This window comes from Neoarius graeffei, chromosome 20 (assembly GCF_027579695.1).
Source record: "Neoarius graeffei isolate fNeoGra1 chromosome 20, fNeoGra1.pri, whole genome shotgun sequence".
Lineage (NCBI taxonomy): Eukaryota > Metazoa > Chordata > Actinopteri > Siluriformes > Ariidae > Neoarius > Neoarius graeffei.
The window spans coordinates 36,159,647-36,183,262 of record NC_083588.1 but is presented as its reverse complement, the minus strand read 5'-3'; the positions used below and the strand labels follow the sequence as shown (position 1 = coordinate 36,183,262).

Sequence of the window (23,616 nt, the reverse complement as noted above, 5' to 3'; positions counted from 1 at the left end):
TCCACCAAAATATGTTAAGTGGGGTTGAGGTCACTGCTTTGTGCAGTTTGCTTGATTTCTTCCACACTAACCTTGGCAAATCATCACTTTATGAAGTTGCCTTTGTGCACATGGGCAGGGTCATGTTGGAACAGGTTTGCACCCCATAGTTGCAGTGAAGGGAAATCTTAAGACTACAGCATGCAAAGAAACTATAGGACAATTCTGTGTTTACAATTTTCAGGCAAATGTTTGGGGATAGATTATATATGGTTTTGATTATCAGATGGCCAATACTTTAGACTATATAGTGCATCAGCAATACTAGCAACCTCAGTACCACACAACAACCTGGCCGAATCAGAGTAGTGAATGCTAGCTTGGGTGATGAGTGCATGAGTGGCTAACATCTCATTCTCATCTCATTATCTCTAGCCGCTTTATCCTGTTCTACAGGGTTGCAGGCAAGCTGGAGCCTATCCCAGCTGACTACGGGCGAAAGGTGGGGTACACCCTGGACAAGTCGCCAGGTCATCACAGGGCTGACACATAGACACAGACAACCATTCACACTCACATTCACACCTACGGTCAATTTAGAGTCACCAGTTAACCTAACCTGCATGTCTTTGGACTGTGGGGGAAACCGGAGCACCCGGAGGAAACCCACGCGGACACGGGGAGAACATGCAAACTCTGCACAGAAAGGCCCTCGTCGGCCGCGGGGCTCGAACCCGGACCTTCTTGCTGTGAGGCGACAGTGCTAACCACTACACCACCGTGCCAGAGTGGCTAACATTCTTAATAAATCTCACTTCACACAATTAATTATGTGATAAGGTAGGACTATGTGAATTCTATCATGACAGCAAGGAGCACAGAGAGTAAAACAAATGAAGGCTGGTGATGTTTATGAAAAAAAAATGCACTCACTCTGGCAGAATTTAGGAGATGAAAGGAGTCTGCCAGCAGCTGTGGAGGACAGGATACCTGCCCAATCTGTTAAATGCAGAGATCACCATACGGTGTACATGTGGTCCAAAATGTGTACAAGACGAGAAGAAAGGGAGACTTGGCAAGGTCTCTGTACATATACTAGTATGTGCACATCTCAAACAATTAGAATATTGTGAAAAATTTCAATATTTTCCATCAGTTATTTAAGAAAGTGAAAATATATTCTAAACTCATTACACACAAACAAATGTTAAGCATTTTTCTGTTTTAATTTTGAGAATTATGGCCTACAACACAACCTCCCACCACAAAATTTAAAAATATGAGAATAATTAGGCGGCACGGTGGTGTAGTGGTTAGCACTGTCGCCTCACAGCAAGAAGGTTCTGGGTTCGAGCCCCGTGGCCGGCGAGGGCCTTTCTGTGCGGAGTTTGCATGTTCTCCCTGTGTCCACGTGGGTTTCCTCCGGGTGCTCCGGTTTCCCCCACAGTCCAAAGACATGCAGGTTAGGTTAACTGGTGACTCTAAATTGACCGTAGGTGTGAATGTGAATGGTTGTCTGTGTCTATGTGTCAGCCCTGTGATGACCTGGCGACTTGTCCAGGGTGTACCCTGCCTTTCGCCCATAGTCAGCTGGGATAGGCTCCAGCTTGCCTGCGACCCTGTAGAAGGATAAAGCGGCTAGAGATAATGAATGAATGAAAGTTTGAGTAAAATACAATATAAAAATACTGTGCATCTCTTGGTTGAGTTCAGAACATGCAACCACATTCATGGGGAAAACTGTTGACTTGACAGTTGTCCAGAAGATGATCATCGACACCCTCCACAAGGAGGGAAAGCCCCAGAAGGTCATTGTTGAAAAGGTTGGCTGGAAAAGGTGCACAAGCAACAAGGATGACCACAGCCTTGACAGAATTGTCAAGAAAAGTTGATTCAAGAACTTAGGAGAGCTTCACAAGGGGTGGACTGAAGCTGGCATCAATGCATCAAGAGCCACCACACACAGATGTCTTCAGCAAAGGGGCTACAACTATCACATTCCTAATGTCAAGCCACTCCTGAACCAGAGATGTCAGAAGTGTCTTAACTGGACTAAGGAGAGAAAGAACTGGACTGTTGCTCCATGGTCCAAAGTCCTGTTTTCAGATGAAAGTAAATTTTGCTTTTCATTTGGAAATCAAGGTCCTAGAGTCTGGAGGAAGAGTGGAGAGGCACAGAGTCCAAGGTGTTTGAAGTCCAGTGTGAAGTTTGTGCAGTCTGTGATGATTTGGGGTGCCATGTCATCTGCTGGCGTTGGTCCACTGTGTTTTATCAAGTCCAAAGTTAACGCAGCCGGAGATTTTAGAGCATTTCATGTTTCCATCTGCTGACAAGCTTTATGGAGAGGCTTTTTTCCTTTTCCAGCAGGATTTGGCACCTGCCCACAGTGCCAAAACTACTACCAAATGGTTTGCTGATCATGATATTACTGTGGTTGATTGGCCAGCCAACTCGCCTGACCTGATCCCGAGAGAGACTCTATGGGGGTATTGTCAAGGGGAAGATGAGAAACACCTGACCCAAAAATACAGACGAGCTGAAGGTCGCTATCAAAGCAACCTGGGCTTCAGTAACACTTTAGTGGTAGCACAGGCTGATCGCCTCCATGCCACACCACATTGATGCAGTAATTCTTGGTAAAGGAGCCCCAAACAAATATTGAGTGTATAAATGAACATACCTTTCAGATGTTGGACATTTCTGTATTGTAAATCCTTTTTTATTAACCTTGGAAAATATTCCAATAATTTGAGATATTGGATTTCTGATTTTGGAGCGGCACGGTGGTGTAGTGGTTAGCGCGGTCACCTCACAGCAAGAAGGTCCGGGTTCGATCCCCGTGGCCGGCGAGGGCCTTTCTGTGCGGAGTTTGCATGTTCTCCCCGTGTCCGCGTGGGTTTCTTCCGGGTGCTCCGGTTTCCCCCACAGTCCAAAGACATGCAGGTTAGGTTAACTGGTGACTCTAAATTGACCGTAGGTGTGAATGCGAGTGTGAATGGTTGTCTGTGTCTATGTGTCAGCCCTGTGATGACCTGGCGACTTGTCCAGGGTGTACCCCGCCTTTTGCCCGTAGTCAGCTGGGATAGGCGCCAGCTTGCCTGCGACCCTGTAAAGGATAAAGCGGCTAGAGATAATGAGATGAGATTTCTGATTTTCATGAGCTATAATCATCAAAATTAAAACAAAAAAAGCTTGATATATTTCACTTTACATGTAATGAATATAGAATATACTTTTTCCACAATATTCTAATTGTTTGAGATGCATTAGTGTGTGTGTACACAGTGGGGCAAAAAAGTATTTAGTCAGTCACCAATTGTGCAAGTTCTCCCACTTAAAAAGATGAGAGAGGCCTGTAATTTTCATCATAGGTATACCTCAATGTGGCAGCGGGGGCGTGGTCAAGCGCCGGTCTGTGACAGGAGGGCGGAGTCAGGGAAGGTAAGTGGCAGAATCACTACACCTGACGACAATTAACCTGTGTTTGTGTGCGTCTTCCCAGTGACCGCGCCCTATTTAAGGAGGGAGAGTGAGAGCGGAGGGGAGCTTTTTCCCAGACGAGAACACTACAGTGTGTGTGTGTCTCTATCCTTGAAAGTTGTCAGGCTGAAAAGTGCGTCAATAAAGCTCTTATTTACCCCTGATCTCTGTCCTGCCGTCCTCTGTGCTCCACCCACACGTAGGGAACGTTACGAGGGGATCATCGACCAGGTGGTGCTGGAACAATTCATTCATCGCCCGCTTACCAGCAGGAACCACGGAGTGGGTCCAGTGCCACCGCCCGGCGTCGCTGGATCAGGCAGTCGAGCTGGCGGAGGATCATTTGGCAGCTGTTCCGGCGGCAGGACAGCAGACGACGTCGACCCTTCTCTCCTCTTCTCTCTCTCCCCCTCCTTCTGTGTCCCGTCCTCGCCCCATTCCCCCACCACGGAGACGGGGGCCGGCTACACCCCAGCCGGCCCGCCGCACCCGCGGTGCCCTCCCGTTTCTCCCTTCTGTGTCTGTCTCTCCCCCCCCCCTCAGGTGAGTGAGCCCCAGAACACTGGTGCAGAGGGAAAGCCCGGGCTGGTTTGCTGGCACTGCGGGGAGCCGGGCCACCTTCAACAACAGTGCACGGCAATGGAAGTGGGCGCGGTGGTTCGGATCCCCGACACGCCAGAGGCCGCCCTCGATCGGGCCGGAGCGTATCGCATACCAGTGAGTATCCAAGGGGCTACATATCAGGCGTTGGTGGATTCTGGTTGTAATCAGACCTCAATCCGCCAAAGCCTGGTGCAAAACGAGGCATTGGGGGGAGCACAGGGGGTGAAGGTGTTGTGTGTGCATGGGGATGTTCATAGCTACCCTTTGGTGTCGGTCCACATTTTTTCCAGAGGGGAAAAATTTATAGTGAAGGCGGCGGTTAATCCTCGCCTTACCCACTCTTTAATTTTGGGGACTGATTGGCCGGGATTTCGGGGTTTAATGACATGCCTAGTAAAGAGTGGGTCCTGCCATTTGACAGGGGGAGGTCCCGGTGTCGCTTTGGCGGGAGTAGCTGTCACAGAGCTATCTATGTCATCTCCGCGTCAGAGTGAGGAGCCGCCGGCTCCTCCTCTCTCTATTGGGGAATCCCTCGCCGATTTCCCATTAGAACAATCGCGAGACGAGACTCTGCGACATGCGTTTGACCAAGTGAGAGTAATCGATGGTCAAATGCTCCAGCCGAACTCCACCCCATCCTTCCCCTACTTCGCGATTATGAAGGATAGATTATACCGAGTGACGCAGGACACTCAAACTAAAGAGCGAGTCACGCAGCTGTTGATTCCAAAGAGCCGCCGGGGATTGGTATTCCAGGCGGCTCACTTTAATCCCATGGCTGGACACTTAGAGCAGGATAAGACACTAGCCCGAATAATGGCCTGATTATATTGGACGGGGATTCGCGCGGCGATGTTCGTAGGTGGTGTACGGCGTGCCGCGAATGCCAGTTAGTAAATCCAGCGGCCATTCCAAAAGCGCCTTTGCGCCCTCTTCCTTTGATCGAGACCCAGTTTGAGAGAATTGGGATGGATCTCGTCGGGCCATTAGATCGGTCAGCACGAGGGTACCGCTTTATATTAGTTCTGGTGGACTATGCAACGCGATACCCGGAAGCAGTGCCTCTGCGCAATATCTCAGCCCGCAGTATTGCGGAGGCACTCTTCCGCGTCATCTCCCGAGTCGGAATCCCGAAAGAGATTCTGACTGATCAGGGCACTACATTTATGTCACGAACACTGCGCGAACTGTATGGGTTATTGGGGATTAAGCCGATCCACACCAGTGTGTATCACCCACAAATGGACGGTTTCGTAGAACAGTTCAACCGCACCCTCAAAAATATCATTAAAAAATTCATAAGTGAGGACGCACGTAATTGGGATAAGTGGTTCAAGCCCTTGTTGTTCTCAGTGCGAGAGGTTCCCCAAGCCTCCACCAGGTTCTCCCCGTTTGAATTATTATATGGGCGTAAGCCGCGCAGCATCCTAGACGTGCTGCGGGAAAATTGGGAGGAGGGACCTTCACAAAGCAAGAATGAAATTCAATACGTTATGGACCTGTGCGCAAAACTCCACACGCTCACCCACCTAACCCAGGAGAATTTGCGGTAGGCCCAGGAACGGCAAGCCCGCCTGTACAACAAGGGTACGGGCCTTAGGGAGTTCACACCGGGAGATAAAAGTACTCATACTGTTGCCCACGTCGAGCTCCAAATTGATCGCCAAGTGGCAAGGGCCCTTTGAGGGCACACGGCGAGTCGGGGACATCGACTGTGAGGTTAGGCGAACGGACAGGGGTGGGGCACTACAAATTTACCACCTCAACCTGCTTAAACTCTGGACTGAGGAGGTCCCCGTGGCGTTGGTGTCGGTGGTCCCGGAGAAGGCGGAGCTGGGACCGGAGGTTCAAAAGAGGGCATTAGCATCACGCACCTCTCCGGTCCCCTGTGGAGACCACCTCTCCCCGACCCAACTCACGGAGGTCGCCCAGTTGCAAGCCGAGTTTTCGGACGTGTTCTCGCCCCTGCCCAGTCGCACCAACCTCATAGAGCACCACATAGAGACGCCCCCGGGGGTGGTAGTGCATAGCCGCCCTTACAGGCTACCCGAACACAAAAAAAAGGTGGTTCGGGAAGAACTTGAGACCATGCTCGAAATGGGCATCATCGAGGAGTCCCACAGCAACTGGAGCAGCCCAGTGGTCTTGGTACCCAAGGCCGACAGGTCGGTCCGGTTCTGTGTGGACTATAGAAAAGTCAACGCGGTGTCTAAATTCGATGCGTACCCGATGCCTCGTATTGATGAGTTGCTCGATCGACTTGGCACTGCTCGCTTTTATTCGACGCTGGATTTGACAAAGGGATATTGGCAGATCCCCTTGACTCCACTGTCCCTAGAGAAAACGGCCTTTTCCACACCGTTTGGTTTACACCAGTTCGTCACCCTTCCGTTTGGGCCGTTTGGGGCGCCCGCTACGTTTCAGCGGCTGATGGACAGGGTCCTCCGCCCGCACGCCACTTACGCGGCCGCATATCTGGATGATATTATCATCTATAGTAATGACTGGCAGAGGCACCTCGAACATCTGAGGGCCGTCCTTAGGTCGCTGAGACGAGCGGGGCTCACAGCCCACCCAAAGAAGTGTGCGATTGGGCGGGTGGAAGTACGGTATCTGGGCTTCCACTTGGGCAATGGGCAGGTGCATCCCCAAATAAATAAGACCGCAGCGATTGTGGCCTGCCCGAGGCCCAAGACCAAAAAGGGGGTGAGACAGTTCCTGGGGCTGGCTGGCTATTACCGTAGGTTTATACCTAATTATTCAGACGTCACCAGCCCGCTGACTGATCTGACTAAAAAGGGGGCACCAGATCCGGTCCAGTGGACGGAGCAATGCCAGCGGGCTTTTTCTGAAGTGAAGGCTGCACTGTGTGGGGGGCCACTTTTACACTCCCCTGACTTTTCTCTCCCCTTTGTATTGCAGACCGACGCATCAGACAGGGGGATGGGGGCTGTTTTGTCCCAGGAGGTGGAGGGGGAGGACCGCCCCGTCCTGTACATTAGCAGGAAGCTGTCAGTGCATGAGGGGCGCTACAGCACGATTGAAAAGGAGTGTCTGGCAATCAAGTGGGTGGTCCTCGCTCTCCGTTACTACCTGCTGGGGCGCCCTTTCACCCTCTGTTCAGACCACGCGCCCCTCCAGTGGCTCCACTGCATGAAAGATGCCAACGCGCGGATCACCTGTTGGTATCTGGCACTCCAACCCTTCAATTTCAAGGTGATCCACAGGCCGGGGGCACAGATGGTCGTGGCAGACTTCCTCTCCCGTCAAGGGGGGGGGGAGTCGGCTGCAGGCCGGATGGCCGCCCGGCCTGAGTCGGGCGGTGGGGGTATGTGGCAGCGGGGGCATGGTCAGGGAAGGTAAGTGGCTGAATCACTACACCTGATGACAATTAGCCTGTGTTTGTATGTGTCTTCCCAGTGACCGCGCCCTATTTAAGGAGGGAGAGTGAGAGCGGAGGGGAGCTTTTTCCCAGACGAGAACACTACAGAGTGTGTGTGTATCTCTATCCTTGAAAGTTGTCAGGCTGAAAAGTGCGTCAATAAAGCTCTTATTTACCCCTGATCTCTGTCCTGCCGTCCTCTGTGCTCCACCCACATGTAGGGAACGTTACACTCAACTATGAGAGACAAAATGAGAAAAAAATCCAGAAAATCACATTGTCTGATTTTTAAAGAATTTATTTGCAAATTATGGTGGAAAATAAGTATTTGGTCAATAACAAAAGTTCATCTCAGTACTTTTTTATATACCTTTTGTTGGCAATGACAGAGGTCAAACGTTTTCTGTAAGTCTTCACAAGGTTTTCACACACTGTTGCTGGTATTTTGGCCCATTCCTCCATGCAGATCTCCTCTAGAGCAGTGATGTTTTGGGGCTGTCGCTGGGCAACACGGACTTTCAACTCCCTCCAAAGATTTTCTATGGGGTTGAGATCTGGAGACTGACTAGGCCACTCCAGGACCTTGAAATGCTTCTTACGAAGCCACTCCTTCGTTGCCCGGGCAGTGTGTTTGGGGTCATTGTCATGCTGAAAGACCCAGCCACATTTCATCTTCAATGCCCTTGCTGATGGAAGGAGGTTTTCACTCAAAATCTCATGATACATGGCCCCATTCATTCTTTCCTTTACACGTATCAGTCGTCCTGGTCCCTTTGCAGAAAAACAGCCCCAAAGCATGATGTTTCCACCCCCATGCTTCACAGTAGGTATGGTGTTCTTTGGATGCAACTCAGCATTCTTTCTCCTCCAAACACGACAAGTTGAGTTTTTACCAAAAAGTTCTATTTTGGTTTCATCTGACCATATGACATTCTCCCAATCCTCTTCTGGATCATCCAAATGCTCTCTAGCAAACTTCAGACGGGCCTGGACATGCACTGGCTTAAGCAGGGGGACACATCAGGCACTGCAGGATTTGAGTCCCTGGCGGCGTAGTCTGTTACTGATGGTAGCCTTTGTTACTTTGGTCCCAGCTCTCTGCAGGTCATTCACTAGGTCCCCCCGTGTGGTTCTGGGATTTTTGCTCACCGTTCTTGTGATCATTTTGACCCCACGGGGTGAGATCTTGCGTGGAGCCCCAGATCGAGGGAGATTATCAGTGGTCTTGTATGTCTTCCATTTTCTAATAATTGCTCCCACAGTTGATTTCTTCACACCAAGCTGCTTACCTATTGCAGATTCAGTCTTCCCAGCCTGGTGCAGGTCTACAATTTTGTTTCTGGTGTCCTTTGACAGCTCTTTGGTCTTGGCCATAGTGGAGTTTGGAGTGTGACTGTTTGAGGTTGTGGACAGGTGTCTTTTATACTGATAACGAGTTCATACAGGTGCCATTAATACAGGTAACGAGTGGAGGACAGAGGAGCCTCTTAAAGAAGTTGTTACAGGTCTGTGAGAGCCAGAAATCTTACTTGTTTGTAGGTGACCAAATACTTATTTTACCGAGGAATTTACCAATTAATTCATTAAAAATCCTACAATGTGATTTCCTGGATTCTTTCCCCCCATTCTGTCTCTCATAGTTGAAGTGTGGACCTATGATGAAAATTACAGGCCTCTCTCATCTTTTTAAGTGGGAGAACTTGCACAATTGGTGGCTGACTAAATACTTTTTTGCCCCACTGTATATATCTCACACACACACACACACACAGTACCAGTCAAAAGTTTGGAAACACCTCTAATTCAGTGGTTTTTCATTATTTTAAAAATTTCTGAATTGTAGATTAATACTAAAGTCATCGATATTATGAAGAAATATATATGGAATTATTTGGTAAACAAAAAAGTGTTAATCAAACCAGAATATGTTTTATATTTTAGATTCTTCAAAGTAGGCACCTTTTGCTTAGATGACAGCTTTGCACATCTTGGTATTTTCTCAGTCAGCTTTATGAGGTAGTCACCTGGAATGGCTTTCAGTTTACAGCTGTGCCTTGTCAAGAGTCAATTTCTTGAATTTCTTGACCTCTTAATGTGTTTGAGACCATCAGTTGTGTTGTGAAGTGGTAGAGTTGGTATACAGTGAATGGCCCTATTTGAGTACTGTTCTAATCCATATTATGCCAAGAACTACTCAACTAAGTAAAGAAAAATGACAGTCCAGCATTACTTTAAGAAATGAAGGTCAGTCAGTCCGAAAATGTTTGGGATGAGTTGGACCGCAGAGTGAAGGCAAAGCAGCCAACGAGTGCTCAGCACCTCTGGGAACTCCTTCAAGACTGTTGGAAAACCATTTCGAGTGATTACCTCATGAAGCTGATTGAGAGAATGTCAAGAGTGTGCAAAGCTGTAATCAAAGCAAAAGGTGCCTACTTTGAAGAATCTAAAACATATTTTGGTTTGATTAACATTTTAAAGTTTACTAAATGATTCCTTACGTGTTGCTGCATAGTCTGGATGACGTCAGTATTAATTTACAATGTAGGAAAAAAAATAAAAACATCGAATTTGAAGGTGTTTCCAAACTTTTGACTGGTACTGTGTTTATATATATATATATATATATATATATATATATATATATATATATATATATATATATGAGAGATAGATGCAATTATAGTGAACACAGCGTAACTTCAAGGTCGACTGCCTTTCAGATTTTTCAAGTTTAGGTCATAAAAAGAATTTTCCCTGACACCAGATTATTTTTGTTTCATGGACCGAAAGCTACTGAATTCGAACGACAGACTTCCAATTTTTTTTTTAAATACAACAATCAATGAATTTAGGGCCACATGGCCCTAAATTCTCCACTATTTTTTTCCTTGCTTCACCATGACCCAATTCAGGATACTACATCATGCATCACATGGTGGGCTTTCCCTGTTCGTGCAAGGCATTGCGGAATACAAATTTGAAACAGGAAAGAAAAATGGAGGACGCGAATGAAACGTGAAAGACTGACTACAGTAATGGAAAACAAGAAGAAAAGACGTTATTTTGCAAAGGAAAGGAAAACGCAGGACCAAACTAATAAATATTGGCAGTCAGCGAGCACCTCGGTGTGATCAGCTGTTCATTTAGCGACTGAATGATGTAACTGTCAGTGCACGGTCAAAGGTAAACATGTCGATGGCAGTAATGCAACACTGGATGCCAGCTGCCGTAAAACCCAAAAGAAGGAGGAAAGGAAGAAGGAAAGGAAGAAAAACCTTGCGCATGCGCACATCGGACTCCTCTGTCTGCTTGACTGCACGAAGTGAGCGATTTCATGTACATTATTTGCTAGGAAATCTGCTCAAATTAAATAACTTCCCAGCCACAGAATGGCCTTTTTTATGATCTTGCATAAATAATCACAATTACCAAATGTCACCGATTTTATGAAATCGAAAGGCCATCTAGCTTTAAACATGTTTCCCATTTAAATTTACATTTTTGAGTTGATTGGAGTGTGTAGGAACATTCAAGCTGCAATTCATGACTTCCTGATTAACTGGGGAACAAATATGAGGTGACACAGAGGCCAAATTCCTTTAGTTATCCATCAACATGGGAAAGATAAGAAAACACACAAACCAAATGAAGGAGAAGTGTGTTGACCTTCATTGGTCAAAAAAAAAAAAAAATTAAAAAAGTACTCGCCTGAAAATGACCATTTCTACTGTTTGGGCAATAATTAAAAAAAGTGGATGCTAGCTGGAACTTTATCCTCTTCCAGGCAAGTTTGTAAAAGGATGTAAGAGAGGTTAAGAAAATACCCAAGAATTATCCCAAGGATTGGTGAATTACAAGATAAAAGTAAAATCTTGGGGTTTCCAAAACCACCATCAGACGCCACCTCCATGCCAACAGATTATTTGGAAGGTATGCCAGGGTTAAAAAAAAAAAAAATCCACAGCCAAGCCTTTTCTGTCAGTTAACCACAAATGTAAGCATGTGAAGCTTGCAAAACATTATGACAACTTTGACAGAGACACAAAGAAGGATGGCTATAATGAAAAGAACCCGATCCCAACTGTAAAACATGGTGGAAGTTGTGTGATGGTTTGGGGCTGTTTGGCCTCCAAAGGCCCTGGAAACCTTGTTAGGGTACATGGCATCACGGACTCCATGAAATACCAGGACATTTTAAATAGAAAATCTGGCCGTCTCTGGCAGGAAACTAAAACTGGGTCGTCACTGGCTCTTCCAGCAGGACAATGATCTGAAGCATGTGTCCAAATCAACACAAAAATGGGTAAGATAGCTAAGATTAATTCATTTTCATTGGAGTAAAGACAAGAAAATCCACTGAAAACATATATGCAATATCAGACTGTGGATGCATAGGTTAAGTCAAACTGTATTCATCATCCTGAACATGACCAGTTAGTACACCGAGTTTTTCCACAGAGAATTTCAAATGCCTTACATCAGTCAGAATCTTTGCAGCTTTCTCCACCTTGTGAATAGTCAGCATTTTCATGAGTATACAAAACACAACTGATACAGAGACAGACAGACAGAAATGCTTGGCTCCATTTCAGATGTCCTGCGCTCTGGATCTTTCTTTCTACAATCAAATTTATAAAACAATATATAAAATAAACTCACAGTACAGAACAATACAATATTTAGAGGGACTAAAGTTAAAGCTGAACAGTTTCTGCATTTTAAGCGGGCTTTTATATTAAGACATTTGTTTTAGAAAGGTGTCTAACAAAGACAAAAAGAGTTTCAAATTAGTGTGCTTAAAAAAAGAGAGAAAAAAAGTCACCATGCCATCTCCATTTATGCAGTTGTGCCTGCTTTTGAATTTCCTACATTTATACTGTACTTCCTGACTATCTACAGAACTAAAAAGTTTGTGAACACAACTCAAAGAAATGAAGCACATCCCCAGGTCTACATGTGCAATGTGTCTTTTGGCCCATATACAAATTTTATTTAGATAAAAATGACAAAAATATTGCAAATTTATCTCAGGAACTGGGACCACAATACAGAGCCTTCGAGAATTACTTACGTCGAACGGCACTGTTGTTAAATGGACCAATCAGTCATCAAGTATGAATCCTGCTTCTTAAATATAAAACCTGTGCTGCAATTAAGTCCAGAGAACAATATCCATTATAATAACTTCATCCCTCTTATTACACCTATTAAACTTATAAGAAGAAGAAAGTGTTTGTCGAAGCTCACATTCATTAAACCCTGTTCTTGAATCTTTCATTCCTTTAAAAATTAACATTTAAATAAAAACAGCAATCTTTGCTACATTATTCAGTGCAGAATGAAAAATGACTATTAGGCCTTGATACAAGATCATGAGGATAAGTTTTTCGACCAAGTTTTACTAGTTTTTGGTTTGTAGTGACTGAAGGAGCAGCAATGGCGCCAAACCACACCAGCGAAGGATTTATTTAAAAAAAAAATATATTAGAAAAGCCCCGTGTTTTTTTTTTTTTTTAAAGTACCTTCTATTTGTCATCATTTTTAGTGTGAGGGGGATTATCTGGAAAATACACAGAACATGAAAAACACCCCTCCTTTTTTAGTTTCTGAAGCTGCTGTATTTTAGTACATCAAACTACAATGGCTTTCCCATGTGGAACTTTATTTAAAAAAAAAAAAGCCCCCACTAACATAATTTAAAGATGTTAGCAATGAAGTGAATTGGCTGTGTGCTTTGCCAGTGCAAATAAATTATTCTGTACTGGGAAAGGAATGCATATATGTTAATAGCCATAACTGACAATAAGAAGTGCTGGTACAGGTCACAACTGTCCCTGTGAGCTGTGCTCAAAACCACACAGTGGCCTCATAAGCAAACACAGCAGTGAGGCAGATCTGAAAACTTCACGTAGGTCAGCAGCATGGGAAGTGACAGATTTGTATATACGGCCTAAAGCAGAGCGAGAACATTTTGAATATTCAAAACAAGTGCCTCCGAAAATGTGTCGTCATGACCATGAAAGACACTGAAACCAAAGACTTGTGAAGTGGGGGGACCCACACCACTAACAAAGTGGAGGAGGGGAGCCTCACATCGTTCTTTGGATAGCTGTGGGACCATGCAGGGGCAAAATATTGGCTTGGGAGAAAAGGCATATGGCTAACATTGTACACAGACTGAGGAGGGACATGGAAGAATGGCAGCTGATCTGTCAAATGGCAAAAACAGAACCTAGGTATGAATTAGGCATTTTGAAATACAGTCCCAGATGGGGCAGCAAACGAGTCTGCCTCATGCTGGGTCTTGAGGCAGGAGCTAGTAGGTGAGCCTTGAGGCTTTCATATTGTAGCAGGGCCTGTCGTTCAACCCTCCTGGGCCAGAGAACAACGACAAACTCTCCGCCTTCTCCAACACCACCTCCAGTTCCTGGAAGTCCTGAAGCCGAGCCACATCTTTGTCCTGACACAGCAAGACAACAATGATAAAGTTTGTACTATAAATTCCAAAAATATCACACTCGATGATATGTAAAGTGCTAAAGTCTATATTCAGCAACCTCTAAAATGGGATGTTTGTATAATTCATTCATTGCCTAAGCAAAAGTAAAGACATGCCAGCTATTAGTCCTTCAGCCAAAAATGTCACGCAATGAGATCTAGTTCAGTCCAATCTTAATCTGATAAAAGCAGCTAATATAATAAAACATGAACTTTGATCACATGCTACGCATTCAGACATGTGCGTCCAGAAGCCATTAATACGACCAACTCCTTTTTAACTTGCTTTTAAAAACAAAAAGTGTGCGCACACACCTTTCTGAGCATAGTGTTGGGGAGTTTGCGTATTTTCTCCACATGCTCAGCGCTAATGTCCAGCTCACGGCAGCAGACCCGCAGCAATGCCCGGTACGTCAGCTCCTGTCTGTCCAGCTCCACCTCGATGAAATCATTTTCTCTGGCATGTGGGTTCTGGATTCGCACCTTCAAAACGAGTTCTTGGAGACAGAGAAAGAGAGGAAGAGCAAGGGCGTGAAAAAAAAAAAAAAAGCATTTATTTCAAGACACTATGCTAGAACAGCTAAAGGGCTACTGAGCTACCAGTTTTACAAAAGTCAATATGTGCTTCCAGGCAGATCTCTATGCTACATACCTCGCACATTTACAGGGAAGGTGCTGGTGAAGAAGAAGGGCTGGAAGGCAGGCATAGAGCCCCCAGGCTGAGAGCCATTCAGCTGATGGGGGAGAGACTGTTGCCGAGTAATGGTGGGGTTAGAGCCTGCACTTGCGGAAGGGATTGGGGGACAAACAGGGCTGTTCTGGGCAATGCTGTGATTGTGAGTGTACTCGTTATGGTTGTTGTGATGCACCTCTGGGGAGACCTCCACGGACAAGGTCCCATTAGTCACCTGGTTTGGCACAATGCTGCTCGGCTCTACCATGGAGACGTAGGACAATGCCGGTTGGCTTTGGCCATCCGAGTACAGGCGCTGCTGCTGCTGCTGTATGGGAGATAAAGTGGCTGGCTCTGAGACTACAGTTTCCAAATGGTCACTGGTGCCATTCTGGGAAACATGTCGTGCTACACTCAGGTCACTCTTTTCCATCTTGCAATACAGGAAAGGTGGGTTCGTCAGATAGTTTGGAATAATTGGCAGCTCTGCTTCCTTTACTTCAGACGCATCTTCCTCTTCCTCTACTACAGGAATAACACAGATTTGCAGCTCTATTAAACAGTCGATAAAAACATCAAACGGATTGTATTAATAATACAAAATAGTTGGTTAGATAATAATACATAAGCCTTATTTCAAGCTGAACTAGTTTTTTTGCCTAAGATGATGATGATTACCAACATCTGTGATTTGAGGGAAGGAAAGGAAAGGAATATTTGCAAGTTGGAAAAAATAATAGTTTGTCAAACACAGAGCTCTCTCAGTAACAGGAATTCACATCACTGCAATGCAAGAACTAAATCAAGTTAAAACTTGGCCATGAACCATATATTACTGGAGTCTGAATATGCCTGTTGCATAACACCATCACGCATTAATTCCAGCTACATGTAGTAATTTGAGCAAATTACACACACGTAGTATGAGTGTCCCGTGTGACTCAGGCAGTCAAATCCATTATACAGGACATTACTAAACCTCCTGTTCCAGCACAAATAAATAGGGCTTAAATGGGAGGCATTTTGATTAGACAACATACCTCCAAGCAGTCTTCTGATCTCAGGTTTGGAGGTCAACTGAACAGCTAACTCATCTTTTGCAGTGAGAATTTCTTTGTCGGCCCCAGAATTCAGAAGATATGCCACTATGTGTTTGTGGTTTCTCTTGCATGCCCAGTGTAAACATGTCCTGGGTAGAAAAATATACAACAGACAAAGTTTACCACAAACGTTTTGGTGCACAAAGACACTTTAAATTCTCAGTGCGACAGGAGATTTTTAAGGTTCAGTGTTATCAGCTGAGAGATTTTGTTACAAGATTTGTTGACTTTTCAGACCCTTTAAGTCACTTTATTTAAAAGAAAATAAAATAAATAAAAAAGGGACCCAGCAGCTTTATGAGCAGATGGTAGCGACTGTCCTGCACACGATACCACAGCTTATTCAACCCACCTGTGCAAAACCCATGGGGGCAGCCATGGCCTGAAAGTTAGAGAAGCAGCCTTGGGCCCAAAGGGTTGCCAGGTCGATTCTTGGGACTGGCAGGGAATTTCCCCTCCCTCTGTATCATGGCTGAAGTGCCCTTGAGCAAGGCACCTAACCCCCAACTGCTCCCTGGGTACTGTCACTATGATTATGCCTTCTCTTTTTTGTTACTCAAGTTTGACTCAGAAAACAAAACTGCATATTTCCCAGAATAAATTGGTTTGTTTTACTCTAAATTTACAGCCAAGAACATCATTACTCACTGAACACTTCAAAATTTTAGGGTGGCTCCCTAGCCGAGAGAGAGCAGAGCAATTAAAACTAAATCATATGTACCGAGCGCTTGATGTGATGTCTTCCAAGTACCTTTCTGACCAATTCCGTTCAATATCAAGAAGACAGACATTCTTATAATACTCGTTCTAGTCAACATTCGCTTGTCATTCCTCATTTTGGTGCTTTTGGTAAGTTTTCATTTTGCATCACTGGTGCTCAGTTATGGAATAGTCTGGAACATATATAGTGACTTCCTAATAGTCTGGAATAGTATGGAACAGCCTTCCAAGTAATGTCGGGAATCAGACACAGTCTCAGCATTTAAGCCTAGGCTGAAAACATATCTGTTTAGTCAAGCCTTTTGTTAATGGTGTTTATGAGGTAAAGGAGTAGATCTGGAGGGTCCTCAGACAGAGTGTTTTGGTAAACTGGGATGTATGGATGCTGTCAGCCCCCACTCGCTTGCTCACTCGAGTTTGTTGACGGTGTAGTGGCTGGCTGCTTTATGTCCCGGGGCTCCCTCATGCCTGTGTTACCTTCTGGCTCCTTTTAGTTATGCTGTCATAGTTAGTTGCCGGAGTCCCTGCTTGTACTCGGTGCAATATGTATACTGTTCCTACTTATTCAGGTGACATTGGGCATACCTAACAACCTGTGTTTTCTCCCCCCCCCCAAATCTGTTCCTCTGAGTTACATGGAGTCAACAGGAAATCTTTTGGTGGAGAGGGTGGAGACCTCGACTGGCTATTGTAGCCTGCAGGGAATCGGCCGTCAGACATTCTGTCGCATGTCCCAGACCCGGTGAAATGTAACTGAATTGTCTTGGCCAGGCCTAAGGGTCCCATCTGCATCTCATCATTGCTGAGGAGTGTGCTCCCATCACCCAATCAAGCATCCAGCCAGAGCAGGTCATGATATTTTTTACCATATTAACATGCCATTGTTGTGCGTTATGCCTGATGTAAAGACTCTCGTCTCTGCGAGCCTACCACACAGATTTAATCTCATCTCATCATCTCTAGCCGCTTTATCCTTCTACAGGGTCGCAGGCAAGCTGGAGCCTATCCCAGCTGACTACGGGCGAGAGGCGGGGTACACCCTGGACAAGTCGCCAGGTCATCACAGGGCTGACACATAGACACAGACAACCATTCACACTCACATTCACACCTATGGTCAATTTAGAGTCACCAGTTAACCTAACCTGCATGTCTTTGGACTGTGGGGGAAACCGGAGCACCCGGAGGAAACCCATGCGGACACAGGGAGAACATGCAAACTCCGCACAGAAAGGCCCTCGCCGGCCCTGGGGCTCGAACCCAGGACCTTCTTGCTGTGAGGCGACAGCGCTAACCACTACACCACCGTGCCGCCCCACAGATTTAATACTTGTCATTTTTAGGGCATACCTAACAACCTGTGTTTTCTTTCTCTCTCTCTCTCCCCCCCCCCCCCCCCAATCTGTCCCTCTGAGTTACATGTTGATCCTGGGAATTAGATGCTGGCCTCTTCTGCCCCTCGGACCTGCTTGATCCATCCTGGTGCCCTGTGTCTGGTCGGAGTTTTATCGCACCGCTCCTGTGAAGGACGGCCCCATGAGGACAGTTGAGGGTTATACCTGTTAAAACTGTTAATATTATAGTCAGGCTGTCTGTTGTTGCCCAAATGAGGATGGGTTCCCTTTTGAGTCTGGTTCCTCTCGAGGTTTCTTCCTCATGTCGTCTGAGGGAGTTTTTCCTTGCCACCGTCGCCACAGGCTTGCTCATTGGGGATAGATTAGGGATAAAATTAGCTCATGTTTTAAGTCGTTCAAATTCCGTAAAGCTGCTTTGCGACAATGTTTATTGTTAAAAGCGCTATACAAATAAACTTGATTTGATCTTCCTTCTATTTTAGTCAATCTTTGTTAAATTTTAAGACAAATGTTAAGTCCATCCATCCATTATTCTGTAGCTGCTTATCCTGTCCTACAGGGTCGCAGGCAAGCTGGAGCCTATCCCAGCTGACTACAGAAGAAGAAGAAAAAGAAACCTTTGTCACATGCACACTTCAAACACAGTGAAATTCATCCTCTGCATTTAACCCATCTGAAGCAGTGAACACACGCACACACCCAGGGCAGTGGGCAGCCACACTAGAGCACCCTGGGGTTAGGTACCTTGCTCAAGGGCACTTCAGCCCAAGGCCACCCCACATTAACCTAACTGCATGTCTTTGGACTGCGGGGAGAAAGCCATGCAGACACGGGGAGAACATGCAAACTCCATGCAGAAAGGTCCCTGCTGGCCGCTGGGTTCGAACCCGGAACCTTCTTGCTGTGAGGCGACCATGCTAACCACGACACCACTGTGCTGTCCATGTTAAGTCATACATCTCTAGCCGCTTTATCCTGTTCTACAGGGTCGCAGGCAAGCTGGAGCCTATCCCAGCTGACCACGGGTGAAAGGCGGGGTACACCCTGGACAAGTCGCCAGGTCATCACAGGGCTGACACATAGACACAGACAACCATTCGCACTCACGGTCAATTTAGAGTCACCAGTTAACCTAACCTGCATGTCTTTGGACTGTGGGGGAAACCGGAGCACCCGGAGGAAACCCACACGGACACGGGGAGAACATGTAAACTCCGCACAGAAAGGCCCTCGCCGGCCATGGGGCCCCGAACCCAGACCTTCTTGCTGTGAAGCGACAACGCTAACCACTACACCACCGTGCCACCCTGTACTGTCTTATTGCCAAATAAATAAAATCCTGTAGCATAGCTGCCCACCGCTCTGGGTGTATGTGTGTGTGCATGCATGCATTCACTGCTTCAGATGGGTTAAATGCAAAGAAGGAATTTCTCTGTGCTTGGGTGTACATGAGACAAACAAAGGTTTCTTATTATTAGGCCGAATCCCATTTCACCCCTTGGACCAACCCCTTGGCCCTTCCCCTCCATTTTGCGCGTTCACGTGAAGGGGTAGGGGTATCCCAATCCCAGTTAACGCGGAGGGGTAGGGGAAGGGGTAGGGCTTCTGTACCCCTCCAAACGGAGATTTTCCTGGAGCTGACTCCGAACGAAGGGGTTTGAGTGATTTCCCACAATGCCATGCGGATTTCAGCGAGATTTCATGCGGATTTCAGAAAGATGGCGGTTCCCGTGGCAAAAGATTGTCATAAATGTATTTTCTCCATTATTTACGTGTTTTAAGTTGTTATCCAGAGGAAACACGCCGCTTGATTCGCTTTCGAGCTGAGAATGAGCAGCGATTTCTGAAATCCAAGCTGCTGCTAAAAAGCTTTGGGAGTGAGTATTGTTTTCGGTTGCTTGACTGCGTACATTTTGTTCTGTTATTCTCGCTTTTATTGTTTACATGAGTGTTCTGACACCTCATTCTGTCGGATGTGGTGCACGAAGCGCCAAAGATATCCCATTCAGTGGTGTTAGTTAACAAATCACACCCTGCCAGCAGAGATTTCTGGTTCTGCCTCTGGCTCTGACTGTAGCGGCTGGTCGCAGCCAATGACGCATTTGGTCGCGTTTTGCTAACGTAAACGCTGACGGAGGTACGCGATGACGTATGCGATCGTTGAAGGGCTATCCCAATACGTAAGGGATGAATTTCAAGCCCTATCCCTTGTAGCTCAGTTTCAAGGGGAAGGGCCAAGGGGAAGGCGGAGGGGAAGGGGGAGGGGTAGAAATTAGAATTGGGATTGGGCCTTAGTTTTCATTTTATATTCTTGGTTTGCCAATACACCATTTACAACTAAACAAGGCATGTTAATCCTCCATGCCTCTTTCCTAATGACTCACTCCCACTGCTGCTTTTTAATAACATGCTTGTTAGAAATGATAGCATTCTGCAAATATGTAAATAGGTTTGAGCATATAAAACAATTTGTGCTGCGGGCGGCACGGTGGTGTAGTGGTTAGCGCTGTCGCCTCACAGCAAGAAGGTCCGGGTTCGAGCCCCGTGGCCGGCGAGGGCCTTTCTGTGCAGAGTTTGCATGTTCTCCCCGTGTCCGCGTGGGTTTCCTCCGGGTGCTCCGGTTTCCCCTACAGTCCAAAGACATGCAGGTTAGGTTAACTGGTGACTCTAAATTGACCGTAGGTGTGAATGTGAGTGTGAATGGTTGTCTGTGTCTATGTGTCAGCCCTGTGATGACCTGGCGACTTGTCCAGGGTGTACCCCGCCTTTCGCCCGTAGTCAGCTGGGATAGGCTCCAGCTTGCCTGCGACCCTGTAGAACAGGATAAAGCGGCTAGAGATAATGAGACGAGATGAGAATTTGTGCTGCCTATTACAGACTTCTCATTTTATATTCTGATAAAACTCGATTCCATGTGACGTGTCTTCAGAAAAAAAAAAAAGTTTTCCTTTTGTATGTAACAAGTCTGATATGCAAATATTCACGAGGAAATCATGAATATGCAAATTAGTTTGTAACTTCGTTTGGCGACTTTCCGGCGCGTGCACGAGCTCCTCGGCTTCCGCAGCTTCACACGGACTTTATCTGTCGCTACGCAACCAACAGAAACGTACAACAAGTACAAACAGCTCTTACACTATAAACCCGAACCAATCCATTTCAACCTCAATGGCGGAAAAAAAAGCACCTTTTGCTTCTATAAACATTACGATTACCAAAGTATGAAGTGGAAACCAGTTATCTGGGTAAACTACAAGTGCTCTGAGCACCACAGAGTCGGCTTGGCTTAGCCAGTGAGCTAGCTTGCTAATCCTAGGGTGTAGTTCGTATTGATTGTATTTCCAGGGCAACGAGCTTTAAGCTAACGGTGGAGTTAGCAGACCAGATTGGTGAATTGGCTGAACATAAACACCCAAATTCCACAGAGATGTTAATCACAAAACCTACCATCCATTGATTTCATTCTGGGAGTTGATGTTTACTCCGCTCTCGACTAGATTCCGCACTTCATCAAGGTCTCCAATAGCACTCGCCTCTCTTAAGCTCTCTTGCAGTTCTTTATCCATAGACAATGTGGACATAATTCAACTGGCAATCAGCACCTGACTTTCATACAAACAGCTCAGTTAAAGCAGCGATGCTCGCCGTCATCCGATTACAGCGCGATGTTGTTGTTGGCTAGCGGGTAGCAATATTTCTTTAAAAAAAATAATAATTAAAAAAAAAACTCTAAACGTGTTCTTCTACAGGCTAATATCTAGATCTCAGTAAAAACAATAACTAGATAAATGTACTTGCGACAGCTTTAGATTAAAAAGTACTCCTTCGCCGACTAAACAAGTCCTCTATCGACAGTAAGTACTCGTTTCATGGTGGGGGTCACTTTTAACTGTAACAACAGCAGACAAGACATTATGGTTCCTACTTGAACAAAGTTTTTCTTCTTTTGCTTTTAAAAAGTTTAAGTTTAAACTTTTTAAATTTACACTTAGGGTGGAACAGTAAGGAAAATGCCCGTGATATTCATATAACCCAATATCACTCCTTACAACGTCGCCTTTTTAAATCATGTTAATGAATGACACACTGCAACAATGCACGTAGAGATGTTCAAAATGCACGCGCCTTATTAAAGGTGGGGTATGAGATTTTTTTCAGGAGTATTTTTTACCATATTGCTTGAAAAGCTCCTCACACCCATGTTGCAAGCAGTACAATAGAAGGTTTGACCCAAAACCGAAATATTTTAATCCAGTCTACAGTGTAAAATAAAGGAAAAACGCCATCCAATCATATCGAGGTACCACCTCAAAATGATTGGATAGTGACACGTCAATCAGACTGAAGCCCGCGAGCAGCCCGGCCCTTCTGTGTGAGAGAGCGAGCAGAGTGTCACACAGAGCGCAGGATTTTCTCAGTGCGCTCCCTCCAAACAACGGGGATTTACACGAAAACGGAAGGAGATATTCACAAAATTCTTTCACAGTGAGCGCCACAAGGATCTCCTGAACACACTGATGTAATTTTTTTTGTCTGTAGTGTAAAAAATGAGGTCACTAGAGCGAGTTAAAAACGAGTGACTTTTCTGCCAAGTTTATAATGGCAGTCTATGTGGCTGCGCGGCTGTCCTTTCTTCACTTTCAGGCTTCTCATTCAAAAACTGCAAGTCCTATCGTGTAGGTAGACACATTGTGTGAATCAGGACAAGTGTGGCTACTACTTTTGAGAAAATTATGTGTGTGGAGTGAAAATTGGGGCTGAAAACACAGTTTAAATGAGAAAGTTTGAGCTATTTTTCCAAGCTCTCTACACTCTGCTCCACTGGTGTGTAACGCAATAGACACCCATTATAAAGGCTGATTTTCTCAGGCTTTATAAGGGGGAGGAGGGGTGGAGACGCGGGGGGTGGGAGCATGGCGAGGGCGGGCGTGTTTCTTTTCAAAATATGGCTTGCGGGAACCGTTATTCCAAAATCTCATACCCCACCTCTAACATCTGGAATAGGGATGGCATCTGAACCGTGTTTAATAATTAATGGATTCTTTTTTAAATAACCCATTTTTAATTCTGTGTCATTCAGGGGGTATACATCAAATTGCTTATTATAGTCATGATATATTAGAATACTGCCCAACCCTGGACCTGGGGTACCCACTGTCCCCCCCCCCCGTGTGTGTGTGTGTGTGAGAGAGAGAGAATGACGGGCCAGAATCAGAGAACCTGTGTATTAAAGTGCTTTGACACTGGGATCCAATGTGTATGAATAAAAAAAAAAAAGTGTGTGTTTTTCTTTTTTAATGAGTAAAGTTGGTAAAGTCCCACAACATGAGAGTGTTCTGGGTCCCTGCATGATGTTTCGAGCTTTCATTAATTCTTAGTAACTGCTTTATCCTGGGTAGCACCACTGTGGTTTTAAATGACTAATTTGTGCATATATATCTCATCTCATCTCATCTCATTATCTCTAGCCGCTTTATCCTTCTACAGGGTTGCAGGCAAGCTGGAGCCTATCCCAGCTGACTACGGGCGAAAGGCGGGGTACACCCTGGACAAGTCGCCAGGTCATCACAGGGCTGACACATAGACACAGACAACCATTCACACTCACACCTACGGTCAATTTAGAGTCACCAGTTAACCTAACCTGCATGTCTTTGGACTGTGGGGGAAACCGGAGCACCCGGAGGAAACCCAAGCGGGTGCATATATATATATATATATATATATATATATATATATATATATATATATATATATATATATAAATAAAATATATATATATATTTTTTTGGAAACAGTACTAATTAAGGTAGCAAGTACAAAAAT

At 45.5% G+C, this 23,616-nt stretch overlaps 1 protein-coding gene across 1 annotated transcript; it reads right to left on the bottom strand.

Moving 5' to 3' along the window:
• Window positions 1–11,832: 11,832 nt before the first annotated feature.
• On the bottom strand, window positions 11,833–21,661 carry ankrd40 (ankyrin repeat domain 40). Its single transcript, XM_060902594.1, has 5 exons — window positions 21,238–21,661; window positions 15,656–15,804; window positions 14,595–15,140; window positions 14,258–14,439; window positions 11,833–13,904 (listed from the first exon to the last, which is right to left on the bottom strand). The coding sequence occupies exons 1-5, from the start codon at window positions 21,369–21,371 to the stop codon at window positions 13,761–13,763; spliced, it is 1,155 nt and encodes a 384-aa protein (XP_060758577.1). The 5' UTR covers window positions 21,372–21,661; the 3' UTR covers window positions 11,833–13,760.
• Between the last annotated feature and the right edge of the window lie 1,955 nt (window positions 21,662–23,616).

Coding starts and splice junctions, on each gene's coding strand:
- ankrd40 (XM_060902594.1), bottom strand. CDS start 21,371: ATGTCCACATTGTCTATGGATAAAGAACTGCAAGAGAGCTTAAGAGAG. Junction 15,141..15,655: donor GATCAGAAGACTGCTTGGAG/GTATGTTGTCTA, acceptor TTATTCCTGTAG/TAGAGGAAGAGGAAGATGCG. Junction 14,440..14,594: donor CTTCCCTGTAAATGTGCGAG/GTATGTAGCATA, acceptor TCTGTCTCCAAG/AACTCGTTTTGAAGGTGCGA.